Source organism: Halyomorpha halys, unplaced genomic scaffold (assembly GCF_000696795.3).
Source record: "Halyomorpha halys isolate HHAL.00 unplaced genomic scaffold, Hhal_1.1 Scaffold51.1, whole genome shotgun sequence".
Taxonomy (NCBI): domain Eukaryota; kingdom Metazoa; phylum Arthropoda; class Insecta; order Hemiptera; family Pentatomidae; genus Halyomorpha; species Halyomorpha halys.
In genome coordinates, this window is record NW_027108122.1 from 1,212,786 (window position 1) to 1,227,134 (window position 14,349).

At 29.0% G+C, this 14,349-nt stretch overlaps 1 protein-coding gene across 1 annotated transcript in view; it reads left to right on the forward strand.

The window, feature by feature from the left end:
- Positions 1-9,253: 9,253 nt before the first annotated feature.
- The window catches only part of puc (puckered), a 276,245-nt gene continuing 271,149 nt past the window's right edge, over positions 9,254-14,349 (forward strand). The window contains exon 1 of the mRNA XM_014436891.2: positions 9,254-9,304. Coding sequence (XP_014292377.2) covers positions 9,276-9,304 — 29 coding nt within the window. The 5' untranslated portion in view covers positions 9,254-9,275. The remainder of the gene's footprint in view (positions 9,305-14,349) is intronic.

Sequence of the window (14,349 nt, forward strand, 5' to 3'; positions counted from 1 at the left end):
CTGACTTATTCAATTCTGATAGATAATTTTTTGCTTTTGAAATCATGTTATATCATTGATAGTCGTTCCCATCATGAAACAAAACGTATTAGTGCTTGCACTTTATAGTTTGTGTATTTATATTTATGGACGAATACTATTGGCTTTCTTTTTTAAGCAGGTCCCAGAAGTTCCCTTAATGTGGAATGTGCGCATGGAGGCCTACATTTTGTATTAATTTAAAACCACTGACTATAGGTTAAAAGTAATTATATATATAAAAATATAAAAAGTTCATTAAATTTCCTTCAATAATGGTTTAATTCACATTTTTCGTGTATTCACTTGGTTCCGTGAAAATCAGTAACTAAAATTGGCTGTTACGTTATTTTCATATACGCTACATGATTCTGCAGTACGCGTGAAATGATTCTCTAGATACTAACTCGAAGCGGTTTTCCCTTACATGTTATCCAGTTATTTGTTATAGTTGTGTGTGTAAATTGTCTCTTGGTTGGTAAAAGTTCATTTCATATGTTATGAAAGCATAAGATTCTCAGCTCCTCCTCTATTTTGAAGAATACCAACGAAAAACGAGTGGATAGTATTGACAGCACAAAGTAATCTGGCAGTGCAATAAAATCTTTTTCGTTCTTCAAACCTTTTCCTAAATATGACAGAGCGAGTAGGGTTAATGGCCGCAGAAAAAAACATTACGTACAAAATGGTCGTGAACTGTATTATTAAGATATAAGCAAATAATTGAAAAATAAAAAATAATAAGATTTATGACATTTTGTTGCCACCGACAACGCGGACATAGTAGGAAAAGTCAAAATTTGGAATTTTATAATAGACCCGATCTAAACTTAGAATTTCTATATCATAATTGTGGTTGATAAAGTTTTTATTATTTAAAAAAACTAGCTTAATTGTCCTGTCTGGATTTCTTAGTTTTTGTGTTTGATGTGACGATAAATTTATGAATATTTCAAGAACAAAATCACTTTAAGCTCTTCTCTTCTATATATTCGTTTTATTCCTGCTTATTAATTGTTGTATTATTAATTTCCAACCTATATTCTATAAATATAGTATAGCATATTTTCGCTATGCTCTATTTTAATCAATCACTGAAAAATAGTTAAAACCAGCCCGTTTACCCTCGAGTAAAACTTTAAAGGATGTAAAATAAAAACAAAAAATAGAATATAAAAATAGGGTAGGCTATCCCGCCATACCCAAGCGTTGGGCTGGTCTCCGGCCCCTTCTCTACTCTACTTTCTTCACAAGTGGCAATTTTTAATTAACCTTTACTTAATATGTTAAAATTATAGAATATATGATTCTGAATATCATAAACAATATTAATTTGCCAGTATATTTAACATAGTGTTTAATTGAAAATTTGGTATTTGATTTTTTTTTTTTTAAACAAAATATTCCAAAAATAGTCATCATGTCTGAATTAACTTTATTTAAGTTTATTGCGTTTATTTTTAGACCTGTAATATATTTTAAATGAATTAATATTACAGTAAAGGATCGCTCTTAATTAAAATAAAACCAAATGATATGCGTGCTTGAGAAAGTATATGAACCGTTTCTTGGATGGTCGAGCAAATTACTGGGTAATAGATAAAATGTTATTTGCGATTTTTGAAAAAAAAAGCATTGAAAAAAAAAACACAAGATGAATATAGACATAATTCGATCATTTGTTAGCTACGTAGAAACGAAAAAAAGGTTTAGAAGTTTCCAGTATTCTGTAGATTACATTTTATACGTATAATAAAATTCATTATTTCTTATTTTGGAAATAATATACATAAGATCTAATATTGTTCATTATTTGAAGCGATTAATTGAATATGAGAATTCATCATAATTAATATACCCATAAACTTAGAATTAATTTTTTTTAGTATATTTTTACTTAAATATTGTACTGAGTATTAAATTAAATATATTTACTCTAATTAAAATCAGTAATTTTTTGTAATACGACATTTGAAAATTTCCGATCAAGTTCTGAAATTATATTTTTTGTAATCCAAAATAAGAGAATTGATAAAAATAATAAAAAATTATTTGTAGGGGAGTATTTTCTGTATAGTAGGCATCACTTCAACCTTTCGGATGGTTAAGTACTTGATAAGTGAATACTGCTTCATGAACAAATATTATGCAAGGAGGTGGTATGGTTAGTATCCACGCTCAATCCTGATTTATATATACCCATTTTACACAAATCTTCTATTTTCCTTCAAATTTGGACCAAATAGAGTCTTCGAAAAACAAGTTCACAGAGGGTAATTCTTTTAGACATGCACATAAAAGTAGTTGACGGCACCCGATTAAATAAACGAGGGAAGAACTAGATATCAATCAGCAGGAAACTTGAAAATTTGAATTAAATCCGATTAACGGTTTGATCGACACAAATTCGACAACAGACCGACAAGCAGACACACAGGTGTATATACGGAACGAACTTTGGTGCTGGATGTCAAAAACGTATAATGTGATTAAAAATATTCGATTAAAAGGACATAATTTTTTTTTTAATTTCTGCAGGAATACAAAGTTTTCCTACCTCTGGCAGTGAGGACGCAGGAGAATAAGGTAAAAAGAATCGATTCGCCGCAAGCAGTGAGCTATAGGGAATCGATTCAGCAGAAGTAGTCGAACTTTCATTCCAACTGATTGAAGTTTTGAAGATTAAGTATCAATTACTAATGCGTACACTTAGTAAAATTATTTTTTTAATTTTTATTCCGTGACAACTCTCCTTAATGTTATTCGAAATTATCCTGGAGTTGTTTATGGACTTTGAATGGAATAGATAAAAATGGATTTTTATGGAGTTGTATTACGGCAACTAAAGTTTGATTGAATAAAGAAGAAAATAAAATCGAATTAAAAATAAGTAATATAAGGGATTAGGATGACAGGGGACTGACGCAATAGCTATTACGCCGCCATCGACCGGTCGACTTTAGGTCAGGTGAATATCGATTTATGACTCAGAGATCAAACTAGGGCAGCTACTGCTGGGGTATTAATAGCTAAAGTCGATATTCCTTTCAAATATCCGCTCTGTCTCAACTACGTACAAGTTGAATAACCTTATTTACTTCCTCTTAATTTCTCATTATGTATTCCGTCTAATTATATATGGTTATAAAGAGTGTCATAACATTCATTGTCATAAACGTCATGAGTTACAAAATCGTGGAAGTAATCCAACCTAAATTTATGGCAGAAAACATCCTCAATCAAAATATCTTATTTTTACTGCATAAATAAGATAACTGAAGTAATCAGAAGACTTTTTTCAGAAAATCTCACTTAATTTAGACGGAAGGTTGTGTCCATCCATGTTAAAAAGAAAATTTAACTGTATTTGACTATGAAAATTTGTCAATATTCCTATTCAAAATCAGCGGATTTTCCCACAACAAATTATAATGTATTTCTTTCCACTTTGACCATCATAAATTGTTGTATTATTGATATTCTAGAAATATATACGAGTGTCTTGTGTTATTTGTTCTTTGAATCAAACTCACTACGGGATACCTCATATCGTTCTTATTGAACAAGAATTTGGAAGATAATAATGAAACGTAAATATGGTTTTTAATGGGGCACGTTTTAACGTTGTTCAAAGATCAAAGTTTTCCTGCCTGACAGAGCGGATGCGATGTTGAAAGCAGAGGTCGAAAGAGCGGAAGCTGTGTAAGCCTCTTCCCATTTCGGCGGGGAGAACAAAACAAGGGTTTGTAGCGGGTCCTCATTGTTCTTGCACACCAGGGTTGCCAACCCCCCTGTCCTCTCTTTACCAGTCCTTCATTAATAGGGGGAGGAGGCGTGCTTTGTTTGAAGGTCCCGAACTGCGGCAGAAGGTACTCGTTGCTAAGAACAATGGTTCGGGTAATCTTACGCCATAGCGCACATGTCGGCCTCTCTGGTTAATCAGCCCTTCATTTCCCAACATCTCAAGCTAGGAAACTTTTGAAGAACCTCTGACATCATTCTACGATGGCATTGTTAGATGAAAAATCATTCTTTAATTTATTCATTCACTCCGACATCCAACTATACTAAATAACAGACACGTCTTTTAAATGATGGCACAACTAAGACTCTCTAGAAAAAAGGAAATCAAATTTTACTACCAATCTTACATAATAAACCCAATGATTTGTAAAATACCTAAAGACCTATTCGTTTTAACTGTTATTTGTCCACTGTGCAAATAATATAGGCTATGCTATTTACCAAATATTATTCATTATAACAGAAACATTCTTAATAAGTTATTGACATCAACAAATACTCCTATATTAAGAAGCATTTACTATCGCTTAGATAATATTGTACGAATTAGAGTTTTTACTATAACTTTCTAACCTTACATATGACGCTAGTGCTTTTGATTGTTTTGTGTTCATGCAAGTACATTTTTAACTTTGACAAAATATAAAAAAAAAGGAGATTGTTTATAATTATTACCGACTGTAAACGATTATTTCTTTTTGTTATGTTTTTTGAACTGTTTAATTTTATAAATACTTATGTTGACTGATGTTTGAATTTATTTTTTGTTTAATTGTGTATTTTTTTAGGTTTCTTATATTTTTAATTCTTTTGAAATTTTATAAATAATTTACTACTATGTTGAGGATTGGTCATCTCTATTTGTATTGGGACTATTCTAAAAGATAAATAAATTGATGGTAAATAATTGTGTTTTTTTTTTATCCTTTTCTAACAATAAAAAAGGTCTTTCTTTCTCCAGGATTATGTTATAAACTCTTATGGTATTGGAGATTATACCATAAAGATCTGTAGTAACAAAAATATTTCAAATGAGTAAGTTTATATGTCGCATTTAAATATATTTAACGTCTAAAGTCTTGCGGGTATGCTTTATCAATTTTTGGTTGGCTTTTTAAGCCTTCTGAATATTTTCTGAAAATGAAAAACTAAAATTATTTTTATCCGTACCGACCATTTATTGGTTATATAAATATCTGATATCAGTTTAATATGGTATATAATTAAAAATATGGTAGAATTACTTGATTTATAGCCAAAATGCGACAAGAGCTACAAATAAAACTTAAATTCTTGTAGAACTATTTCTTTAATAGGTAAACCGGGGTAAATGGAATATTGTTTTATAAGAGGAGAGATAATTCTGGATAAATACTAGGCGCCGTCTGGTATAACTACCCAATATAACACCCTCTGGATGAAATGGTGATAGAGGTTCCTAAATTCGTTGTGGCATTTAACAAAAATCGTCACTTAATTTGTATATCTTTTTAAAATATTTATTTCCACTTAACCGCTCTTTCAATATTTAACCTATATAGGAAATCAACCAATTTGTTCCTTTTATCCAAGTTCCATAGTGAAAGAGTTAATACATTTTATTTTTTATAAAGGAAGAGTGAGAACTAACAATCAGAAAATTTGGATTATAAAAGATAAACTAATGGTAAAAATTTAGTATATTGAAATGTTGGTGTGAGATCAGTCAGAAGTGGAACCAATGAAATTCTAGGATCCACTTGCTTTATCTTAATTTATTTCTTTAACTATGTCATAACCTCTTTATAATCTGACTCCTAAATTCGTAATAGGATTTAAATTCCACGAAATTCGTATGCAATTTTCCATTTACTTGTCTTTTCAATGCATCTGCAGAGGAAATCAAGCTGTCTATTCCGTTTACTATAATATATTTTTTTGTAATGGAACAATTCGAGCGGAAAATTAGGTTAAAATTTTGGGGTTTAAAAGATCAACTAGTGGTAAAAATTAAGATGAAATATATGAAAAATTTGAATCTACGGCTTAACTTCTTTATTCACTCTGTCTTCAAACTGATTCAATCCGACTAATGAACCAAAGTGTGTTTTTTCAGTGAGTTTCACACATAAATTCTGCATTTATAACTAAATATTAAGATTGATTATTGTACATTTTTTGATAAAATGATAATTACTGTACAATTTAATAAGAATAAAACGCTCTGATCATTAGCTAACCCTTGGTAATAACTGAAAAAAATATTTTGATCAACATTTTCCAAATAAGCATTTCTATTTAGTTTTGTCTGTTGGAAACCGACTGTGAGAGGTTAAATATCAATAAATTACTATTATGAGAAAAAGATGGTCGGGGAACCCCTCATAATAATCTACGGCTGACTTCTAACACCTCATTATAAATTACTATTGCTTATTAAAATGATATTTTCAATTAGCTTTCTTCATGATGTTGCCGACAATTAATATAGGCAAACCAATTAAAATCCTCATAGACGTTCATTATGGCATACTTGCTCTTACAATGTAACTTTTGATGTGACTTTGAAATGACTTAAATGAGCTGAAATCTATTTTAGACCTAAGGCCATTCAGCCCGTTTCCTCAACACCGGAAACAGGACTGACAACATAAGAAAGGAAGAACGGTTTGTTATCAGTGTGGCACCTTCCTCTGTGTCAGCCGGAAGGCGGGGGGGAGGGGAGGGGTCGTCCGGAAGGGCACAAGATAGCGTGGGAGGTCCAGGAAGCTGGATCATCTCATTTAGCTTTTGTTTAAAGCAGAACGGATGAACCCATTGTAAATATTAGCTTTTGATTGGTTATGCACTGTAAGGGAATTTATATGTTCCAATTTTATGGAAGTTGAACATATAATATAATCTTTTTTTATTACTGATGGATTCACAATTGTCAAAATTAGCAACTCTTGACGAATTGATATAGAAAGGTCGTGAGAAATATCTGAATATATTGACTCAGTGGAACCTAGCTTACTATATTTTATTTTATTTCTTTTTTATGAGAGTTGGAGAAATTATCAATAAGACATAATTTGACTAGTACCTAGTCACAGCGCGGGATAATTAATCACTAAAATCTTTTGTGTGTGGGTAAGTGATCATCCTAGCTCAAAAACGAAACATGTGTACCGAACTGAATTTAGGTGTTTAAAGTTGGTTGGTATATACCTAGGGACGTTAGGAATAGGTCCAACGGTTCCTGAATCGTGAGCGAAATTTTTTAGTTAAATAAATTTTACTTTTAGGTTCACCCCAAAGTTTGTATAATTTTTGTTTATAGTACTAAAATATTGGGCACGGATTGATTTTTTTCAATGTAGAAACATCAAAACATTTTAGATCGAAATAGGTGAGAACGTATCGTTTATTATTCTGAAATTGTTTGGATTTTAAAATTTTCATTTGCAGGAATTTTGGATCATCCTATCTTCTGTTGCTAAATTCATATTTATTACTGAATATCTTGAAAGAGCTACTGATAGTTATTATACAAATGTTCAAATACTCGTTTAAAAGTTTAAACTTAATGAGATCATTAATTGAAAATTAATTATCTTTCCTATTGAATACAACTTTTTTTTATTTTGATGACTTATAGGGTTGGTCTATACAGCTTTTCTTTGTAAATCATACATTAGCTGTACTTTGGAAGGAACTCTCGAAGGGACGATATAGTACTGCGGTATAACAATACCTAAGGACTCCCTAAGAAGGGATCGATCTTGTAAGAAAGATGACTAAGGAAGAGGGAGGAAGATGATATCATCGGCTACCCTCCGTACTGTCGGTGTCACAGCATCACTTATGTGTATCGTCATCAACTGATCAATTTGTTTCAACCCTGGTGTCAGTACCACCCCCTTTCCTAAATGATTCATTTACAGCCGTAAAATAATACACTAAGGGCTGGAGTTTGCTTAATAAATATAACTGGAGCTGGAGGGAACGCAGATTGTTTTTCGGTAGGAGGAGGGTTTATTACTAAAAAGTGAAATTGAACAAAATACACAAAAGATACATAAATATTATTCAATATTCAAAAGTTGTATTGGTGGTTATGAAATGATATTTTTTGATTTTGGGAGAGAAGGGGTATTTCACCTTGTCCTTGAAGCTTTTATCTACTGTCCTATGGAACTGGAGAACACTTCCAGATAATTTTTAGTATATTATAATTGCATCATTACATATTGGTCTTGAATATAAAAATTTATAAAGAACTTTATTTAATAATTTATAACACTAAATAAATAATAATTTAATGAATAAATTACATATATGTTTATACGCTTTTAATAAGAAAATAAATTGTATTTCAAAATGTGTTATTTAAACTATATTTACTTTGATGATATTTTTCATTAGCTGTAAAAAATTAATTTTTTCTTGAAAACTTGTTTCTGTTACATATAAATACAATAAGCGGTTTTATTATTACTCCTTTAATTGAAAAAATGAATTGCACTTAAAAATTTAAGTTATTTCAACTATATTTATTTAGATCAACTATATTTTCCAATAGGTGTATTATGGGATAAACCTGGTACGCAGATTTTCCTTTTTCATAAAATTTTATAAATATGTACTTAGTATTTCATTTTTTAAAATATAGTTTTCATTGATGATTTTCTTTCTTATTATTATTTGCTTACATATAGATCAATTCTTAAGGAGAAATTTATCTTCCTATAATAATAAAATATAACTACATTTCTTGACTTTCATACCAACCATTTAATTTTAGATTAAAAAGTAACGGTTTAGAAATGGAAGATCCCGTATTTTCTAAATTAGGACTAAATATCAAGGAGATGAAAATAAAAAAGTTGTCGTTCTAGTGGGGTTATAGATTTCTTCCTCTTTTTAATTTAATTTCTATATTTAGTTTTCAATAGAATACTCCCTTTCTCTATTTTGTTTTATGTGGATGGAAAGTAATTGCAACGGTGAAATTTCATCTCCCTACAATAATAAAATATAATACATGAATAATGATAATTAAAGTAATTTCTAAACCGAAAGAGTAATATTTTAAAGTTAAATTTAAAAAGAAGGAATTCTTACAGTTGCTAGTATAGTATGTTAAAATTAAAACGATTCAATGGATGCTCGAAAAACAGACTATACTATTAGGGTTATTTTAATTACTTAAGTTGTGGAAAATTTTTTCATTGTATAAACTGGATATTTTCCATAGATATTATTAATGAAGTGAGAAAAATTTTTGAACGGAATAAAAGTGAATAGTTTGCAATTAATATCAGAGTCAAAGAATTTAGTGTTGGTATGATTGTTAGTTTGAGAGCGTAGTGGCGCTCCCCACGGCAGGTACCAATAACTAACCGTGAAATGGCCGCGTCGGGATGCTTTCAAAATGATCAAAATGCTTCAGAATCTTCTCATATCTAATAACTGGACCAAGAGAATGGATAATGGAAACTAGAAAACATCGTTTAATGAGGTACATAGTGGTTTAATAACTTTAATGTATTGTATTATTAATTGGTATTCATTTATGTGAACTGATCGTTCTCAACAAGGTAGTAGGTAAATCAAGCTTATCCATTTATTCACACCTAAATTGTTGTCATATATTGCCTGTTATCTCAAAATCGAATTCTACTTCATTTTTTACTAATTGGGCCTATTTCAGGTATTGAAATTACATTGATGGTCAACTTTACAGAAATTAGTACTAATTTCTTATCTCTAAGTCATAAAAAGTCTATAAAATATTATTGGATATCTATAATTTTCACTAGAAATCTGTAAATATGCATATAAAATATTGTTTGATCTTTTTGTTAATAATCATTATTTAATTTTTTTTTAATTCTATTACTATTGGAAGATATCTTATGATTTATGATTTGTTCGAGAATTTATTTTTTGTTGCCTTTTTATCCTTTTTTTTTATGTTCCTAAATTTCATTTAAAAATGAATTCGTAAATGTATGCATTAACATTAATTTCTCTTTCTTGTTAAATATCAGTTTTTCATTCTTCTTTTTTCTTTTTCTTTTACTTTATTGGAAGTTAGCTACCTTTTGCTTTATGATATAGTAGTTGGTTTTATTTTATTTGTTTCCTTTTTATTTTATGGTTTAACATTTAATACAAAATATTACTGGATGTCTATGAAACGTTCTACTTATATAAACAATATCTGCTTTTTTTCTTACTTGTTTATTATAATTGTCTCATTTACTTTTATAATTTATTAGTATTAAAGATATTTTATTATTTCTTAAACTTTTGTAAAATACACCTAGGTACTAAAGCCTAGTTCCAATGCTGCCTATTATATTATTCTAAAGGAACTTGTCCGAGAACTAATGAAGAAAATTGTCATTATTACTAAATATAATGTTTAATTTAGGTCAAAAGTAATGTTTTAAGTTATGCAAAAAAGTGATATACTATACAAATGATATATATCTAAACAAAAAGAATTAGTAAATGAGAAATTACATGAAGAGGTTAAATATTAAATAATATTTTGCTTCAAAAAACATGAATATGCACTTAAATCTTGGTAGTTGACCTTAGATATTTTTTATATAATTCTTATTTTTACCCTTTCATACATGTTAACATTACATGGATATATTTTGGAAATAAAGAAAATGTTCTTTAGGCGCATAACATATTAATAATGCCAATTTCAATTTTTATCTAGTTATTACAACCATTAAAGAATTTATAAATATGCTATTTCAAATAACGATGTTATATCTATATCTATATCTATATATATATCTTTTTTCTTATCTGTTGTAGGTATATATATAATGTTTTTAGTTTTATACACACACACATATCTATATCTATATCTATATATATATATATAGAGAGAGAGAGAGAGAGAGAGAGAGAGAGAGAGAGAGGTGTCGGTATCTGCACCTGCTGTAGTCAGAATCAAATTAGTAATTGTACAATTGAATGTTCCATAATTGCCAAAGTAGGATGACGTTTGAGTTAATATCCTGAACACATTTGTTATACAAATCCATTTTTTATATATATTTTTTTATGTATGGAGCCACTCTATGAATAAAGCTCAGTACTTAAATAAATTAAATAATAATTTAAAGATAGTTCTACTAGTATTCTCATTTAAGTATATCAAATTTAACTTAAGGAAAGAACAATATTACATTTACCCAACATTTATTTATATGGGCTTTAGTTATATTATTGGCATGTAATAAATTTTTCATTTTTAAATTAATTTTGAGCCTACGGAAAAAAGTAATAGAATCTAAAGAAATGTTTAATGAAAGTAATTTTTTTTTGTCTAGTAATTCTTGTATTTTGTATAATGTTTTCATGACTGTTTAATACTGTCAATAAACATATTTCTGTAATTTCCTGAGTTTAGTGGAAGAGGGCTGAGGCATATTTTATCATTTTATCTAATTCAGGTTCCACAATTACTTTTTTTTTTTATATGTGGTTAGTCTTGCTCCTAAGTAGGTTCATCACATTTTTTTAACGTAGTATCGGTAGATAGCACTAATGAACCTGTTACCTTCAGTAATCGAAGAAGTTAGGTTTTATTTAACTGACAAAAACATACAGTGTTGTGTCCAAAGTACAAGCGGTCATCTGCGCACTGAATCAATGCGCATGCATCTACATCTATCCCGCCAATTTATTTTGGCGTCAAAATATTTCTTATCTTGTGCTGGTATACTTTTATACCGTTCGATAATAACTTTTTATGAATCTTTAAAATATTCCTAAATTTTTTTTTTTTTAGATTTAACTTGATTCAGAAATTGATTAAAATAGACTAGAAAATATTGTATGATATTGGCAACTCATTATAAATATATATTATAAGGTGTATTAAAGGTATTAATATTCTTTCCTATAAGATAAAAACTATTATTATTAATGAAGCTTAAAACATGGCTTAAAAAATCAATTGGGATTATTTTAGAATTGTATTATTTTCTGTGATGGGACAATTACTCATAATTGAAGTAGTCGTATATTATATGCTAAAAAAATATATTACTAAAAAAATTGAATTTTCATATAAGTTGTACATCTTATTTTTGAAGAACAATTATAATAATATTTAAGTTTATTAAAAAAAAAAAAGGATATAATTAAATACATTTCAATTAGAAAAATAATGATTTTTAAATTTAATTTATCTCTATAAAATGTTTTTCGAAGATATGTATTAAGGTATAATAGATAGTTTAAAAATAAATCATGTTAGCGTTTTGACTGATTAAATTTCTTTTTAGTGCGTTGGTTAACCTTTTTTTATATTTGAAAAAGTCAGATTGTTTTGTACATTTGAGTATAAAATGAATATAAATAATAATTGACTTACTTAGTATTGACCACTTATTGTGACATAGTGCTATAGTTGTTGAAATATTTAATGTACTCTTGGTATTATTAAATTGTTTAAAAAAAAATGTAAAAAATCCCCTATAATTTCGGATGTTAATTTTGTATTTAAGGCTAGTGTATTGCTGGGATGATATTGTAACTTTTTCGATAAAATCTACTGACAGAATGTTTTACTTTATTTAGTCGATTTTATACTTTTTATTTTAGAATTTCCTCAGAAATAGCTTTAGCGATTTTGATTAAACTCGGTATATCGATGAACAAATTAGGTCTATAATATCAGATAGGTGCCATCCTTATTGAAATAGTTTAACAGGGCTTAAATGCTGAAATTTCAATGAAACTTCCCCTAACTTACGTTTAATTTTATTTAAAATCATCAATCATCTATCTACTGTTAGTAGTATTTAAAAACGTATAAATATGAACTATGAAAGAATTTGATTATTAACTAAACGAGGAATCGGCTGAGACTAGGCAATTTCCGAGAGCATCCAATCTTCTTAGATTCCATTTCATAACACATGATTTTTGAAAACTGTAGCATCGTCAGAAATGGAGGATGAAGGCAAAGCGGAGTTAATGGATTCGGCCCTTCTGCCGAGATTCTATTTTGAATTCAAAAGCTCTATGAGTCAGTAATATGGAGCCATATGGTTCTTACTGGCCCTAGAATAATCTTGGTTAGGGGGCGTAACAATTCTCCTCACGATCTCTTCGATCCCATCAACGGCATGCTCTTTCATTTAATTTCATGCTACTAAAAATACTGGATGTTTCAGGGTTAAGTGTCCTAACTGAAAATATGAAGGTATAACCGTTAACACTTTGTTTAGTAGATGTTTACGTCTAAAGATTTTCATTGTTATGGCATATTTTGGTTGCAATAAATACATGTGTTCTAACTACTTTATTTATTTGATCTAAACATTAACATTCATCCTAATCTTGTTCAGAGTGATTACCTTGAGCAGTGAGACAGGATTGGCATTTTCCTTCAAAAGTAGCTTTAGCTGAAGGACACTGGATATATGTTATTGTTTCGTAATTTACAATTATCCTCCCTAAAGAATGAAAATCAATAACTGAGCTTGCATGGAATTTTTGTTTAATACCTGCCCAAACAAAACAAATCCAATGGTGTCAGATCTGGAGAGTTTGCGAAACAGTAACCGTTCCGCCACTGCTACTTCGGAAGATACCGAGTGATACCTTAATGCTTGAACATAATTTAATATCAATGTTAATGGTTATTAACATCAATACAGTAGTTGGAACACATATTAGTTTAATTATTATAACCTATATAATTCATAACAATGAAAATGTTCAAAGGTAAATATTTCGTAAACAAAGCGTTATCGGACACGTTTTTCTTGAGATCGCTAATTCATTTTTTTTGTTAGAGTAATTAATCTTGTTTTTAGTATGTTAATAAAATTAAAAGACTTATGTAGAAATCAATTTCATTCCAAGAAATATTTAAAAAGTATAGCATTGTTTCACTATTCAATATTTTCAATTCATATATTTACTATCGTATTTCTCCCGAAAATAGGCTTTGAGCTGTATCGAAGGTCGTGGGAGTGTTGAGGGGTGCATTTTATATTCGTTTCGTAACGCGTAGAACATGATTTTGGGGCTCATGGGGAGGCCTGATATAGAGCCGGTGGGATTGAAATTGGCATACGTTACTTTTCATTTATTAGGATTATTGTAAATGTACTAATGTGATAATATGCATATTAAACAGAATGTTTTAGGGTTAAAATATGAACATGTATTGAAAAGAACACATATGTGTTAAAATTTATTTAAACATAAATAATTCATAACGGTGAAAATCTTTAGACGTTAATATTTGCTAAAGAAAGTATTAACGGAATTACCGTCATAGAACTCAAAATATTTTCTTGTCCATTTTGAGATCCTTAATTTACATTTTCAGTTTGGACACAATTCGAATATATTTATATTCTCCTGTTTAAATAGTAACTCGAAAGTTTCATTGGATGAAGTTATATACGAAAATTTAGGGATATATGAAAAATTTGTTTTATTTTATTTATGAAAATTCAATTTTTTGTTTTTGAAAATCAGTAGTATGATATAGAAAAAGAAACGAACTATCGC